Genomic DNA, 15,435 nt, shown 5'->3' with positions numbered 1-15,435 from the left:
TAAGTCTTTGTTTTACTATGGTTTCAAAGATCAAAAAATTTCTATATGTGACACGGCACCAGAGTTAAGTTAGGGTTTTTCAAAATGCTGACACGCCGAGCTCAAAAGGTTCGCCATCACTGCACTAAACCAAGGCCTGCGTGGTGAGAGATGAGGAGTGCTGGGGGCAGAAGGGGCTGCTACATCTCGCTGAGCTCAGAGACTGGCTACTGGGTGAGCAGAGAAAAGCACAGTGGTCAGTACCACACTTGATGTACCAGGCAAGTGGACAGCTCCTGACACTGCTTCCCCCTGCAGATGGGAAAAGATGGAGGAAATGAGAGCAACCTGCACCACTGAACTGGACACACCTGGATCAGTGGCCATCATGGTTAAAGAACAGAATGTAGGGTAAGACCACAGTGGGGCGGTAGGCTGGCCACTACAGGGGTTGCTGCAGGTCACTGCACACAGCCAGAGGTGTACCAGGCATGGTGAGGGCATATGGGGAAGTGGGCTGAAGACATGCAGGGTGAACTGGGCATTCAATCTTATCTAAAAATGTCCACCGTGAGAATAGTCCATCTCTCAAGACAAAAGCATTTCAAGTCATCTCTTCCATCTACAATTATAATTCCACGTGGAGGTACTTGGAGTGCTTCAGCTATGGGAGGTGGGCATTTTCTTACCGGGAGCTGTAACATAATGTATTAGGTGGTAAAGTCATCTTTGTTATCCCTCTTCTAACTTATAAGTCTAAAATACCAATTAGGAAAAGGAATTCAAGAAAATGGACTTCCTATTTTTACTGTCATAGGAATGAATGATGTTTTTAGGGACCCTTGAAGTTTGTGAAACCCTAAGATTAACATACTAAAAGTTGGACCTTTCTTTAAAGACGGTGTAATTAAAAAAATGTTTTATTCCTTTAAGAGAAAAGGACTGGGGCTTTACGGTGGCAGGACTGAATTGTTAGCAGTCAGGGAACGCCATGGCTTCCCTGCATGGAGCCTAATAAAGTTCTGCTCAGCTGCCCTCGTCCCAGGACATGGTAGGAAAACTTACTCAGCCTGACTTTTTTCTTTTCCATTTTCAAAGGCCACACCAAACATTTGGAGGAGGTGACATTACATCATGGGGTGGCTGATAAGGGAGGTGAATTTTTAAGCCCTAGTACACTAACTTGTTTTCTAACTGAAACTTGTGTAAATTGGCAGGAGAGCTGTGTTTTACTGTGTGTGTATATGCATGTATGTGTGTATGTACATGTATCACATATGCATGTATAACATATAAAAACCTGTATACATATACTATTTGTGTGTGTGTTTTAACACACATGCAGTTTTGGAAAGCTGGTGCTTCCTACGACACTCACCTGTCCGCAATGCTTGCAGATTTGATTTTGTCTATGACAATGACCTGCTTGTTACAGCACATCGAGGTAGTAAGGGCAACCCCAAGGCTGGCACCAGGAGTTTTGGCAACTTCAACTAGTAATGGCCCGGATGCTGTTGCCACAGAATCTATGAAAGAACGAATTTCAGAAAACAAAACAAAATTAGACAAATAAGCAACCAGACACACACACACACAATGGAGAATGTCCAGTCTGACATTGGTCTATCGATTTCATCACCGAAACGTAAAATTTCCTCCAAATGACATCCCCTCAGCCAGTGGTAACTTCTTGGGGCATCTCTTAGGACACCTGTTCCATGCAGCTGGTCTTCAGTAATACGGGCACAGGCCTATCTCTTCAATTACCTGCTAAGCTTCACGTCAGCTGGGATAAGGTCTATGTATCTTTATGCCTCTACATCACTTGGCGCATACAGTGCCTGGCACATATTATGTCTCTCAATAAATATTTTTAAATTAATTAATCCATGCAATAAACATCTTAGCACCTAATCTGGATGGCTGAATGGCAGGAAGAAAGGAAGGAAGGTAGGGCAGGAAAGATTCCAGTTTAAGCTGTAAATTTATGGAGAGCAGTGATTGTATCTTGTTTGTTTTTGCATCTCTCAGAGTGCCTGACCCTGTTTTTGCATCTAGTGTTTGGTATTGGCATTTAAAACACTAAGAGGTAGAGATTTTTAATATATTATGGCATACATATAAAACAGTGATTTTCAACTTTCTTTATCCCATGGCAGACATAATTAATTACTAAAATTCTGTGGCACACCAAAAATATATTTTTTGCTTATCTGATAAAAAAAGGATATAATTTTGATTAATTCACACCAGATAGCTATTGTTGTGTTGGCTGTTGTCATTTTTTTATTTGACAATCTAAGGGAAAAGAGGTCGGTGTCCCTGACTAAATAGTCAGGTATTGCATATTTTTAAGATGTTGTGGCACACCAGTTGACAATAGCTGACATAAAATACTGTCTTTAAACATTAGTCCATCTTAGAGAAGGAGTATTCTTATCATCCTAGAAACTTTCACATCTTTACTTATCAGATGGTTCTTATGCATCAGCTCCTACTAGATAGGCACTATGGATAACAATGACAACACAGTTTCTGCCTTAAAGAAGCTTACCAGTTTGTGGGGGAGAATGAACAAGTAAACCAATAAAGGTCAGTGTGACAAGCTGCTGGGGGACCGAGGCATGACATCTCCATCAGGCCCTGGGTGGGTACCCAGGAAGGCTTCTGGGCTGATCCAACTTGCCTTCCTTCCCATCAGTTCCTTTAGTCATTCTAGACATTCCCAAACAAGGTTGGGTGCCTATTCTCTGTACTCCCATCATAAATTGTGCTCATCAATGGTCAGTTATCAAGTCTTTCACCACATTGTTTACTTGTCCATCTCTCTACCAGGCAGGGAGCTCTTTGTGGGCAAACATTGTGTATTCATGCTCATCATTCTCTAGGTATTGTTTGTTTAGAAAGGCATATGAGTTCACATTGTAAAGGCAGAAATTGTATTTGTTTTAAAATTCTCCTTTTTAAAAATCAGCAAGTATTCCTCTCTTCAAAATAAAAATAATTGCAAGTCCAGTGACTATGCTGCAGCTAGTGGGAATGAGAGAAGCAGGCTTGTGGTTTAATTTGGAAATTCAGTTGACCCTTGAACATGCAGGGTTGGGGCACTGATCCCCAGGCAGTTGAAAATACACATATAACCTTTGATTCCCCCAAAACTTAACTAATAACCTACTGTTGACCAGAAGCCTTACTGATAACAGTCAATTGGCATATATTTTGTATGATATATGCCATGGTCTTATATATATATAAGTTTGGCATCTTCGCTGGCGCCCCACCCCCTTCACCCGGGGCCGGCCCAGCACTCCCCTTCCCCCCATGCCCGTCAGTGTTTTAATAACACAAAATGCAAGTACAAAACATTGTACAAGTATGCTTTTTACTACATGGAAGTGCAATAATACATTTGTGTGGCTTTTAAAAATATATCTTCATTGATTTCAGAGAGGAAGGGAGAGGGAGAGAGAGCCATAGAAGCATCTACCATGAGAGAGAATCATCCATCGGCTGCCTCCTGCACACCCCCTACTGGGGATCAAGCCCGTGACCCGGGCCTGCGCCCTTGACTGGAATGGAACCCCGGACCCTTCGGGTCCCCAGGCCGATGCTCTACCCACTGACCAAAACAGGCCGGGGCGGCACTTTGTTTTATACACGACAATCCAAGGAGGAGATGTAAGTGGGTTACAGACAATCCACTGGTGATAGATGAGGGAGGGAGGGTGGGAGGGAGGGAGGGAGGATGGAAGGATGGGTGGATAGATTAGATGATAAATGGATGATGTCTCTAATTAGCCAGGTAGCAGGAATGTGTGCACTGTTGAATCTGTAAATCCATTGGTTCTAGACATCTGGGGTCGGGAGGGTGGGAGGGAGGGAGGGAGGATGGAAGGATGGGTGGATAGATGGGTAGATAAATGGATGATGTCTCTAATTAGCCAGGTAGCAGGAATGTGTGCACTGTTGAATCTGTAAATCCATTGGTTCTAGACCTGATCTGGGGTCACCTCTCCCTCAGGAGTGACTTCAGACATGCTTTATTTTTGCTTTGGAACACTCTTCATTCCTTCAGCTCCCACTGAACCTTGGGGACTCAGTGTAAAAATCAGTTCCTCTGGGGAGCCTCTCCTGATTCATGGTTTCTCTGTGCGCCCACAGCCACTGTATTCCTGCTTGTAGCAGACACCTCAGTGGCATAACAGGCAGTGTGGGTTATATGCCTCTATCCCCCCTAGACTGTAGGCTTGCTGAGAAGGCAGAGACTATGCCTTGTCTATCACAGCATCCTCAGTGCCTGGGATAGTGATGGGTACAGAGGAGTGTGCAATCAATAGCTGTTGAACGGACGTATGGACAAATGAGAAAACTCATGAAATCGCTTAAAGCTCAAAAGAGGCAGGGGTCATACAGGAAAGAGCCCTGGACACAGAGTTAGAACATCTGCATTTAATTCTTCTCTTCACAATATTTTGGTCATGATTCTTTAGACAAGTTACTAAAACCTTCCAAGTCTGCTTGCTTACCTATAAAACGGTATATTTTCAAGTGTTTATTACACCAAAATCAATGTGTAATTAAACATTTTATAATTTTCAAAGTGCCTTATAGAACATGATTATCATTGATATATTATGACCTCAAGCCTTGAGTCATCTCATTTTTCAAGACTGTCTTTCTGATTTCCTACTGCTCTGGTGTTTGAGACTTCATTAATACAACTTTGTCATTATCACCAAGGCGCCACTCAGATATAGTAAACAGGAAGTCTGTACTCCTGCTGCTGAGGTTCAGGCAGTCTGCACTGACTCCTAAAGACAAAAGTTCCATGGGGAGAGCCATTTTCAGTCTGAGATGCAATAACATATTTCATAAATGAGGTAAAGACAGAATATTCATGCCAGTAACAAATGATTGGTGATATTGAAATAATTTAGTCCTAAAAAAAAAAGAAAGAATTTGCCCTGGCTGGTGTGGTTTAGTTGGATGAGTGTGGTCCCTGAACCAAGAGGTCACCGGGTTGATTCCTGGTCAGGACACATACCCGGGTTGTGGACTCAATCCCCTTTAGGGGGTGTGCAGGAGGCAGCTGATGGATGTTTCTCTCTCATTGATGTTTCTCTTTTTCTCTCTCTCCTCCTTTCCTCTCTCTCTAAAAACATATTGAAAAAGAAATTATTTAGTTCTAAAAATGGTTGAGAGACCATTTGGGCCTGTATCTCTTCCTGTCAATTCCAGGGCAGAGCCTCATTGCTAATAGCTGTAAGGAGCCAACAATCTTGGTCTGCTAAGAGGACTTTTTGGTTCTGCAGTTTCATGGCTGTAATTTTCCCATTATATTATTACTAACTCCCAGAGATTGTTCCCAACCTAACCCTACAGTGGCTGCTACTCTCTGGTCTTTCTCACCTTGCTGTCTGAATTCCCCTCACCTAGGGGTTTATAGTGAGTGGTCCTTGTGCCTATATGCAACAGTGGTTTGCTCCTCATCTGTGACAGTTGGGGCCCCCTAAAAGAATTTGGGTCAGTCCCTGAAGCCCCTGTTTTAGTCGTCCTTCCATGATGAGCGTACTTGATCCTGCCTACCTCTCAACTCTAATGTCAAAGTTCTGCCACAACCCACGTGCACCTGGTCTGATGTCACCAGCTCCATCCAGCAGCTTGCTGTCCTCTTCTTTGAGCGTGGTTCCCCCTGGCACCCTCTCTTCCTGCTCAGATTGAATCTCACAGGAGGCTCTGGCCTACCAGGCTATTTCTACGTGTATTTATAGAACTTTAGAAGGGCTAATTTTAGAAGGACTAATTTCCCAAATGACTTCCCATAGACTTGTTGAATTTTAATAGGTAGGTTTGTGAGGTGGCAATCACATATGCTCTCCCATCTGGTTTGCTCATGTCTAAAGATAAACTTATTTGGCTTAACAGATGAAAGTAATCAAGTTTCTCTGTTACTTATTAACTTAATCTCTTATAAATGACAGAAAATGACAATTGTTCCTTGGTATCCTATCTTCCCTTTTTCTTCAGTAATAAGCTTCCTAAGTGTTAGCTGAGCAAATGGCTTTCCAGTTAAGGACAGCATTTCCCAGACTCCTTTGCAGCGAAGTGCAGCCCTGTGACTAAGTTCCAGCCAATGGGAAGTGCGTTGAAGAGAGATGTGACCCATTTTGGATGTGCTCTGAAAAAATGGCTGTGTCTGCCTCTTCCTCATTTCCTACTTCTTTCTGTTGCCCTGTGTGCCTAGAACTGGTGAGTCACGTTCAGCCATGAAGACAGGGGCACGGAGCCACAACATAGAGGAAGGGTAGGTTCCTGACACCATATCTCCAGAGATTGCTTAATCACCCAAGAAATAGACAAATACCCTTCACCTCAAGTCCATGAAGAGATGTGGATGCACTGGGTGCCTGGGAGAGGACGCTATCTGGCCCTAGGAGAATCTGCCAGACTGGCCTAACTATAGAGGACTCTAAGCAAACCATGATGACTGACAGCTAAACAGAACCACAGAGTAGAAGGTGCTTATTTCAGTCCTAGATGGAAACAGATGGTACTCAAATTAGGATAATTTGAGGAGAGTGTCATAAGGGGCTATTTAGGAAGATGTGATAAGGTTGTAGGGAAACCATAGGGAATACTCTAGGGCCAAAAGCAATAGGGCACCGTGCCCCATTAGACCTCATGCCTCACTAGACCCGAAGAAGCAACAGATAGAACTGTTAGTGGAACCAAGATTTGGAGAGGATATTTGTGGAAAGGGCTACCTGACAGGAGCTGGGACCTTCCATCAAAGAATGCAGCCAGCCCCAGTGAATCTACAGGGAGGAAGCCAGGGAAAAACACCCTCTGTCACTGTTCTCCCTCCCTCTGACCTCCTGCCATGATTCACTATTAGCTAAACCCAGAAGGAGCCAGAGGCACGAGAGCCTATCATGCAGGGCAACAGGGCATGGCACAGAGCAGCCAGGAGAAGGGCGGTGAGTGGCTCTGGAGGTAAGAAGAAGGATGTCCTTATTTGTATATGTCTCCACTCAGCTTCTTTCCACAAAAGTCTGGAGGCTGCTTGCTTTAAACAAAATATGCAATATAAGGAAATACTAAGGAAGAAGAAAAAGCGACTACAGATGCCTTGGCCACACTGGTTAATAGAGAATTTAAAAAAATAGCTGAACTATATAGGTAAACCCACAGAGACAGAAAGTAGATTAGAAATTGCCAGGGGGTGGGGACAGAGTGACTGCTTAAGTTTTGTAACTACACAGAGGTGATGGCTGCACCACATTGTGAATGTACAACATGCTACTGAACTATACACTTTAAAAAGTGGTTAACTATGTTATGTGGATTTTGCTTCAATTAAATAAAATATGATTCTGAACCTCTGGAAACCAGGACAATCAAGGGAACATGGTCAAATATACAGTTGTCACTGCTGGAAAGGAGAAAGTCTGTCCCTACAATGGAAATAACGATTCTTCAGGCAGAGAATCCTAAAAGATATATCTCCCCTGGGTTTTATATATAGTAAATGCTGCTCACTGATAAATGGGCAATGTCCTCCACACGTTTTTATAATAGGATGCAGAGGTGGTTTCCAATGGCTATGCCTTCATCAAGGTTGAGGCATAAGGTTAAAAAGCAAATGAATGATGATGTCTCTATAATGGAAAAGCTAATGTGATGGTTTGATCTAAAGACAGATCCTAGGGTGGACAGACCGGATGGCTCTCTGAGGATCTTTCCTAGATACCTGTCTTTCCCCTCATTTAGTTTTCCAACAGAAGCTGGGCATTAGACAATGTAAGATGGTCCCCTGTGATGAGACCCTGGTATGCTGGCAATTTATATACACGACTGAGACCACATCCAAAAGCTATGGACATCAGCTAAATCAGCAGCAGAATTAATGTACTATCAGGAGGCTGGAGAAGCCCATGTTCTGGCAAAAAGAGAAGAGCACCCACCTCACATTCCCACAGAACAGGGCTTTCTAATTCATCATTCCTGCAACATGAATTTAAAATATACTCTTATTGAGCGCTAACTATATACCAGGAACATCAGAAGATGCTGGGGACTCACAGATGAAAATGTTACTATCCCTCCCTTCTAGTAACCCCTGGGGATAGCTTGCAGAGAAGGTGATGGAACAGGGTAGACTCCTGGATTTCACGATGGACACTTATTCTGTTGAACCTCATGAAGTTTCTAGTTACTTTTTTTTAAAAAAACTGAAGACACCAAATGTTTGCAATTTACTCTCCACCGCACCTCTGCCCCAATGAAATCTTTAATCTAGTAAGGTCAGCGTACTTATAGAAAACTAGAGGCCTGGTGCATGAAATTTGTGCAGGGGGGGGGGTCCCTCAGCCCAGCCTGCACCCTCTCCAATCCGGGTCATCCCTCTCACAACCTTGGGGGATGTCCCAGGGATCGGGCCTAAACCGGCAGTAGGACATCCCTTTCATGATCCTGGACTGCTGGCTCCTAATCATTCACCTGCCTGTCTGCCTGGTCGCCCCTAACTGCCCCCTCCTGTCAACCTGGTCACCCCTAACTGCCCCCCACTGCCGGCCAGGTCGCCCCCAACTGCCCCCTCCCTGCTGACTGGTTGCCCCAACTGCCCCCCTCTCCCCGCCGGCCTGGTCACCCCATGCAGCCTGCTGTTCAGTCGTTTGATCATCCCTCACTAACCCCCCCTGCAGGCCTGGTCATAGGCAGCTATCTTGTGAGGGCATGAGGGTCAATTTGCATATTACCTCTTTATTATATAGGATACTGGGTTATCTAATAGGATGTGATCTCCAGGTTCCTAGGAAAATTACTCAAGTATGGCAAAAGATCCACAGAAGGGGGTGAAGCTCCCTGTCCATAAGGACTGCCTGTAGAACAGCAATCGTTATTACCAAATATCTACAGTACATGACAAGGGAATGGCAGTGACAGTGAGACCTACAGGGATCTCAGTAGGCTGAGCATGGTGGCTTGGATGAGTGTATTAGTGAGATAGAATTTGATCTTAATATCTCTCAGCTGCCTCTATTTTCATGGGCCCTAGGAAAACAACAAAGTATTTTAGCAAGTATGGCTTTCCAGCATTACCCATGTGGCAGTTCCTTTGTGCATCACAGAAGGGGATCTGCAAATGTTAATGTTCAGTGATCATTAGCCTTCTCTGGCAATTGCTTTCCATAATAAATGTCTCCCCACAATAACATCAAGACGCTCATGCTGCCTTGGTATTAACTATTTCCCTAGCTGCCACCCAATTTCATCCTCAGAGGGCCTTAGGAAAAGCAGGACTCCAAAAGCCCTGGCTTTATTCCAAGATGTCTAACGAAATGCACAGGAAAAGAAAAAGCAAGCAGACATGGTGGGTGGATTGGGCACTCTGATTTAAGAAAGTGCGAAAGAAAAAAATGGAGTGTGTCAAAATGAGAAAAATAAACAGAAGAAACATGAGGAAGAAATCATTAAGAACCCATCCCCTGACAGAAGATTAGTTACTCCTGCTGAAGTGAAGCATGGTTGAGAAAAATGGATCATGCAGATATAAATTCTTCATGGTTAAAGATGTCTTGGTCATTAAGATATTTGCTCCACACTGAAGCCTTTGCATGCTGTGTTGATTTATAGGCTACATAATTACATAGGATATGCTGATGGCTGTTTGCAGGGGAAACACACTGGATTTTTATTTTGTTAATCAGTTTTACCACCCTGAGCCCTGCATTTCAATCAGAGTACAGGCTTGATTAGAACCTCCCAGAGGGTGGCAGAAAGACTGTGTGTGGTCATGTTAGCTTTCCCTGCCTTATATTCCTGCAAATATAAAGTACCGTTCGGGGCGCTTTTCAACTTATCCGTTAGTTAAAAGTATTTTTATTAGTGATAGTCTGTTCATACAATGCTACTAATAATTTCAACGCTTTTCAGATGAGCTAAATTTAATAAAAATTTTTGTTAACTTAAAAAAAAGCCAATTTATTTCAGTCTATTGACATATACTACTTGGGAAATATTCCGGTATAACAAAAAGTATACCTTTCCATGTTCAAGTGAGCTTTATCTTAAGTCCTAAGTTTTTCTGTGGGAGTTAAAGGAGACAACTTGAACAGTTAATTATTGCAGGAAGAGTCCAAAGCAAGGAGCACTCAAAAATAAGTCCCATGTCAACTTGAACTTGGCTAAAGCATGATTGGTGATTAACTTTCATTCTCCTAATCAGGCTCACCCTAGTCATTTAGTTAACTTTGGAATATCTTCAATTCCTTCATGCTCTCCCCACCCATTTTACATGACATATTTTTTTTGGTAGCCTGCTTATTGGGTTACAGTGTGTTTTTAAAAATTTATGGAAGTAAAAGAAACATTTAGAGAAATACATAAATCATAAGTTTGCAGTTGTTAAATAAGCAGACATGGTGGGTGGATTGGGCACTCTGATTTAAGAAAGTGCGAAAGAAAAAAATGGAGTGTGTCAAAATGAGAAAAATAAACAGAAGAAACATGAGGAAGAAATCATTAAGAACCCATCCCCTGACAGAAGATTAGTTACTCCTGCTGAAGTGAAGCATGGTTGAGAAAAATGGATCATGCAGATATAAATTCTTCATGGTTAAAGATGTCTTGGTCATTAAGATATTTGCACCACACTGAAGCCCTTGCATGCTGTGTTGATTTATAGGCTACATAATTACATAGGATATGCTGATGGCTGTTTGCAGGGGAAACACACTGGATTTTTATTTTGTTAATCAGTTTTACCACCCTGAGCCCTGCATTTCAATCAGAGTACAGGCTTGATTAGAACCTCCCAGAGGGTGGCAGAAAGACTGTGTGTGGTCATGTTAGCTTTCCCTGCCTTATATTCCTGCAAATATAAAGTACCGTTCGGGGCGCTTTTCAACTTACCTATTAGTTAAAAGTATTTTTATTAGTGATAGTCTGTTCATACAATGCTACTCATAATTTCAATGCTTTTCAGATGAGCTAAATTTAATAAAATTTTTGTTAACTTTAAAAAAAAGCCAATTTATTTTAATCTATTGACATATACTACTTGGGAAATATTCCAGTATAACAAAAAGTATACCTTCCATGTTCAAGTGAGCTTTATCTTAAGTCCTAAGTTTTTCTGTGGGAGTTAAAGAGACAACTTGGAACAGTTAATTATTGCAGGAAGAGTCCAAAGCAAGGAGCACTCAAAAATAAGTCCCATGTCAACTTGAACTTGGCTAAAGCATGATTGGTGATTAACTTTCATTCTCCTAATCAGGCTCACCCTAGTCATTTAGTTAACTTTGGAATATCTTCAATTCCTTCATGCTCTCCAACCCATTTTACATGACAGATTTTTTTGGTAGCCTGCTTATTGGGATACAGTGTGTTTTTAAAAATTTATTGAAGTAAAAGAAACATTTAGAGAAATACATAAATCATAAGTTTGCAGTTGTTAAATTTTCATAAACTGAACACATCAGTGTAACCACACCCTGATCTAGAAATAAAACACTACCAGCATCAAAGAGTCCCCCCCACCATATACTCCTTTAAATCACTCCCCTGTCCCACAGGTAACTTCTAACAGCATAGGTTACTATTGTTTACTCTTATGCTTTTTTAAAAAAAACAGACTCAGTTTATACTCTTCTATATCTGGCTACTTTTGCTCAATATTATGTTCATGAGACTCATGCATATGGTTGGAGTAGTTTTAGATCATGCATTCTCATCTATAATAATAAAAGCATAATATGCTAATTAGACCAGATGTCCTTCTGGACGACCTTCCGGACAAAGACGGGTCCGCGAGGGAAGCCCGGGTCCCGGGTGCCAGAGGGAAGCTGGTGTTCCATGTTCAAGTGAGCTTTATCTTAAGTCCTAAGTTTTTCTGTGGGAGTTAAAGGAGACAACTTGAACAGTTAATTATTGCAGGAAGAGTCCAAAGCAAGGAGCACTCAAAAATAAGTCCCATGTCAACTTGAACTTGGCTAAAGCATGATTGGTGATTAACTTTCATTCTCCTAATCAGGCTCACCCTAGTCATTTGATTAACTTTGGAATATCTTCAATTCCTTCATGCTCTCCAACCCATTTTACATGACAGATTTTTTTGGTAGCCTGCTTATTGGGATACAGTGTGTTTTTAAAAATTTATTGTTCCATGTTCAAGTGAGCTTTATCTTAAGTCCTAAGTTTTTCTGTGGGAGTTAAAGGAGACAACTTGAACAGTTAATTATTGCAGGAAGAGTCCAAAGCAAGGAGCACTCAAAAATAAGTCCCATGTCAACTTGAACTTGGCTAAAGCATGATTGGTGATTAACTTTCATTCTCCTAATCAGGCTCACCCTAGTCATTTGATTAACTTTGGAATATCTTCAATTCCTTCATGCTCTCCAACCCATTTTACATGACAGATTTTTTTGGTAGCCTGCTTATTGGGATACAGTGTGTTTTTAAAAATTTATTGAAGTAAAAGAAACATTTAGAGAAATACATAAATCATAAGTTTGCAGTTGTTAAATTTTCATAAACTGAACACATCAGTGTAACCACACCCTGATCTAGAAATAAAACACTACCAGCATCAAAGAGTCCCCCCCACCACCACCATATACTCCTTTAAATCACTCCCCTGTCCCACAGGTAACTTCTAACAGCATAGGTTACTATTGTTTACTCTTATGCTTTTTTAAAAAAAACAGACTCAGTTTATACTCTTCTATATCTGGCTACTTTTGCTCAATATTATGTTCATGAGACTCATGCATATGGTTGGAGTAGTTTTAGATCATGCATTCTCATCTATAATAATAAAAGCATAATATGCTAATTAGACCAGATGTCCTTCTGGACGACCTTCCGGACAAAGACGGGTCCGCGAGGGAAGCCCGGGTCCCGGGTGCCAGAGGGAAGCTGGTGTCGGCAGCCGGGGGAAGGAAGGCCTACTCTTGCACAAATTTCGTGCATTGGGCCTCTAGTTGCTATATAATATTCCAGTGGGTGAATGTGCTATAATTTATCCATTCTACTACTTTGGTGTTTTCTGGTTTCTGGCTAAGACAACTATTGTTGCTATGAATGTTTTGGGTTATCCTTTGAAAAGCACAGGTATGCATTTCTGTGGGAGTCATGACCAGGAGTGGCACTGTGGGGTTGTAGGCTATGAATATATTCAGCTTAAGTAAATACTGTCAGAGTTTCCCAAAAGAGTTGTATGGATTTACCTTCTCACCAGCAGGAAAGGAGTTTCAGCTGCTCTACACATTTGTCACCTCTTGCAGTCGTTCCCATTGTGGCACTCAGGTGGGTATGCAGTGGCATCACATTGTGGTTTCAATTTGCACTCCCCTGACTAAGGTGTTGAGCAATCTTTCATTGCTTATTAGTCATTTGGATATCCTTTTATAAAGTATCTGTTGAAGTCTTTCCTCTTACCTCCCCTCCCCTGCCAACTTTCTATTAGGTTATCTGGCTTATTGATTGGTGGGAATTAACAAACATTTGATGAGTTCTTTATTGGATACATAGTTTGAAAATATATTTTAAAGCCCTTGTGTGGCTTACTATTTCAGACTCTTTTGATAAAGAGAAGTTCTTAATTATTATTTTTTTATGTTAGTAGTTTATGTGTTCTGTTTAAGAAATCTTTTCTTACTATAAAGTCATGATGATGTTCTCCTATGCTTTTCCAATAGGCCTGATTATCTAATATTCACATTTATATCAGTAGCCCATCTGAATTGGTTTCTATGTCTGGTGTGGAGTAGGGTCACAATATATTTTATCTACATGAATATAACTGACCTATCATCAGTTTTTGAAAAGACCATTCTTTCCTCACTCCATTTATTATCACCTGTCATAAACTAGATGGCTATATATGTACCAGAGGCCTGGTGCACTAAATTCATGCACGGGAGTGGGAGGGGTCCCTTAGCCCAGCCTGCACCCTCTCGAAATCCGGGACATCCCTCTCGCAATCTGGGACCGCTGGCTCCTAACTGCTTGCCTGCCTGCTTGCCACATCGCCCCTAACCACTCTGCCTGCCTGCCTGATCGCCCCTAACCACTCTGCCTGCCTGCCTGATCACCCCTAACTGCTCGCCTGCCTGCCTGATTGTCCCTAACCACTCGCCTGCCTGCCTGATCACCCCTAACTGCTCACCTGCCTGGCTGATCGCCCCTAACTGCCTCTGCCTTGGCCCCCGCTGTTGTGGTTTCATCCGGAAGTATGTCTGGAATGATGTCCAGAAGGTCATTTGGCTGTCTGGTCTAATTAGCTTATTACACTTTTATTATTATAGATAGTTCTGTTTCTGGACACTGTCCTGTTCTATTGGTCAATATGGCTGTTGTTCTTATGACTTTTTACTAGATCTTGACATCTGGTCCTGTAAGTGCTCTGGTTTGTTGTTCTTCAAGATGGCACTGGCTTCCCCTGGCCCTTTGCAGAGTGATGTTTTACTGTGTATCAGTTCAGAGAAAACTAGAACCCACTAACTAAGTAAGTGAAGGAGTTTTGGCCCCTGGCTAAAGACATCTATGAAATAATTGTGACAGGATTTACATGGGATGTTTCACTATTAAATCTGATAGACCGACGTAGTATTTATAGATATTTAAACATGTTTTGCAGAATACTAATAAAAGTTCTCCAACTTAAACATTTTAGGGTTTTTGTTCTTAAATTTTAAACTTGTAAAAGAGAGAATAAAATAAGTCCGGTCACAACATTTTTTGAAGAAGTGTCTGAGCTCCAACATGGTGACTCGGGACACACTCTGTAGACAACGCGTGTCCCTTACCACACAAGCTGGGGAAGCTTCCACTACCACTGTCAGCACGAATGGGAACACTTTTAAAAAGGGCATAACTCAGTCTACCAGAAGCAAGCTTTCAGAAAACTCCCAAAATTTATGTCCCATTTGCTTTAAAAAGCATAAACAGCCCAATGAATCTGGCATTTAAGTGATCCATATCAATGGGGAAGTAGATACATTGGCCACAGAGTAAACAATCTGACTATTAAAAGATTTGGCATATACATAGGGCTACTGCATAATCATCATATTCATATCATCACTCTCCAGAAAGTCTGATTCCTCCTCACTCTAAAAATAGTCCCTGTCAGGTTTTTCTGAGCTGGATAAGTGATCCACACAGAAAAGAGAATGAATCTCCATCAGATTCTGCTGAGGCAGAGAAACTAAAGCAGGAGGAAGTGTCTGCCAGCCTGGAAAAGAGTTCTTCCTGCTCAGGGTTCTAACCTCCCGAGACGGGAGGAGATGTCCGTCAGCAAGCGGCCAGGACTCAGCAGCAAATGCAGACTCTCTCTGGAATCCTGTGATAGACGAGGCTTTATGTTTACGGTTAAAAAGAAAAAAAGGACCCTGGTTCTCAAGCATCCAGATCTGAAATAAGACAAACAGATAGCAACCAGGCCAATATCCT

The 15,435-nt window shown here is 42.0% G+C and overlaps 1 protein-coding gene across 1 annotated transcript in view; it reads right to left on the bottom strand.

Moving 5' to 3' along the window:
* Positions 1-15,435, bottom strand: part of GRIP1 (glutamate receptor interacting protein 1) — a 406,109-nt gene that overhangs the window by 96,729 nt on the left and 293,945 nt on the right. Inside the window, exon 8 of the mRNA XM_005872692.2 lies at positions 1,358-1,505. Coding sequence (XP_005872754.1) covers positions 1,358-1,505 — 148 coding nt within the window. The remainder of the gene's footprint in view (positions 1-1,357; positions 1,506-15,435) is intronic.

Source organism: Myotis brandtii, unplaced genomic scaffold, assembly GCF_000412655.1.
Source record: "Myotis brandtii unplaced genomic scaffold, ASM41265v1 scaffold389, whole genome shotgun sequence".
NCBI lineage: Eukaryota > Metazoa > Chordata > Mammalia > Chiroptera > Vespertilionidae > Myotis > Myotis brandtii.
Note: the sequence above shows the minus strand (reverse complement) of the source record. Positions and strands in the feature narration are given on the sequence as shown.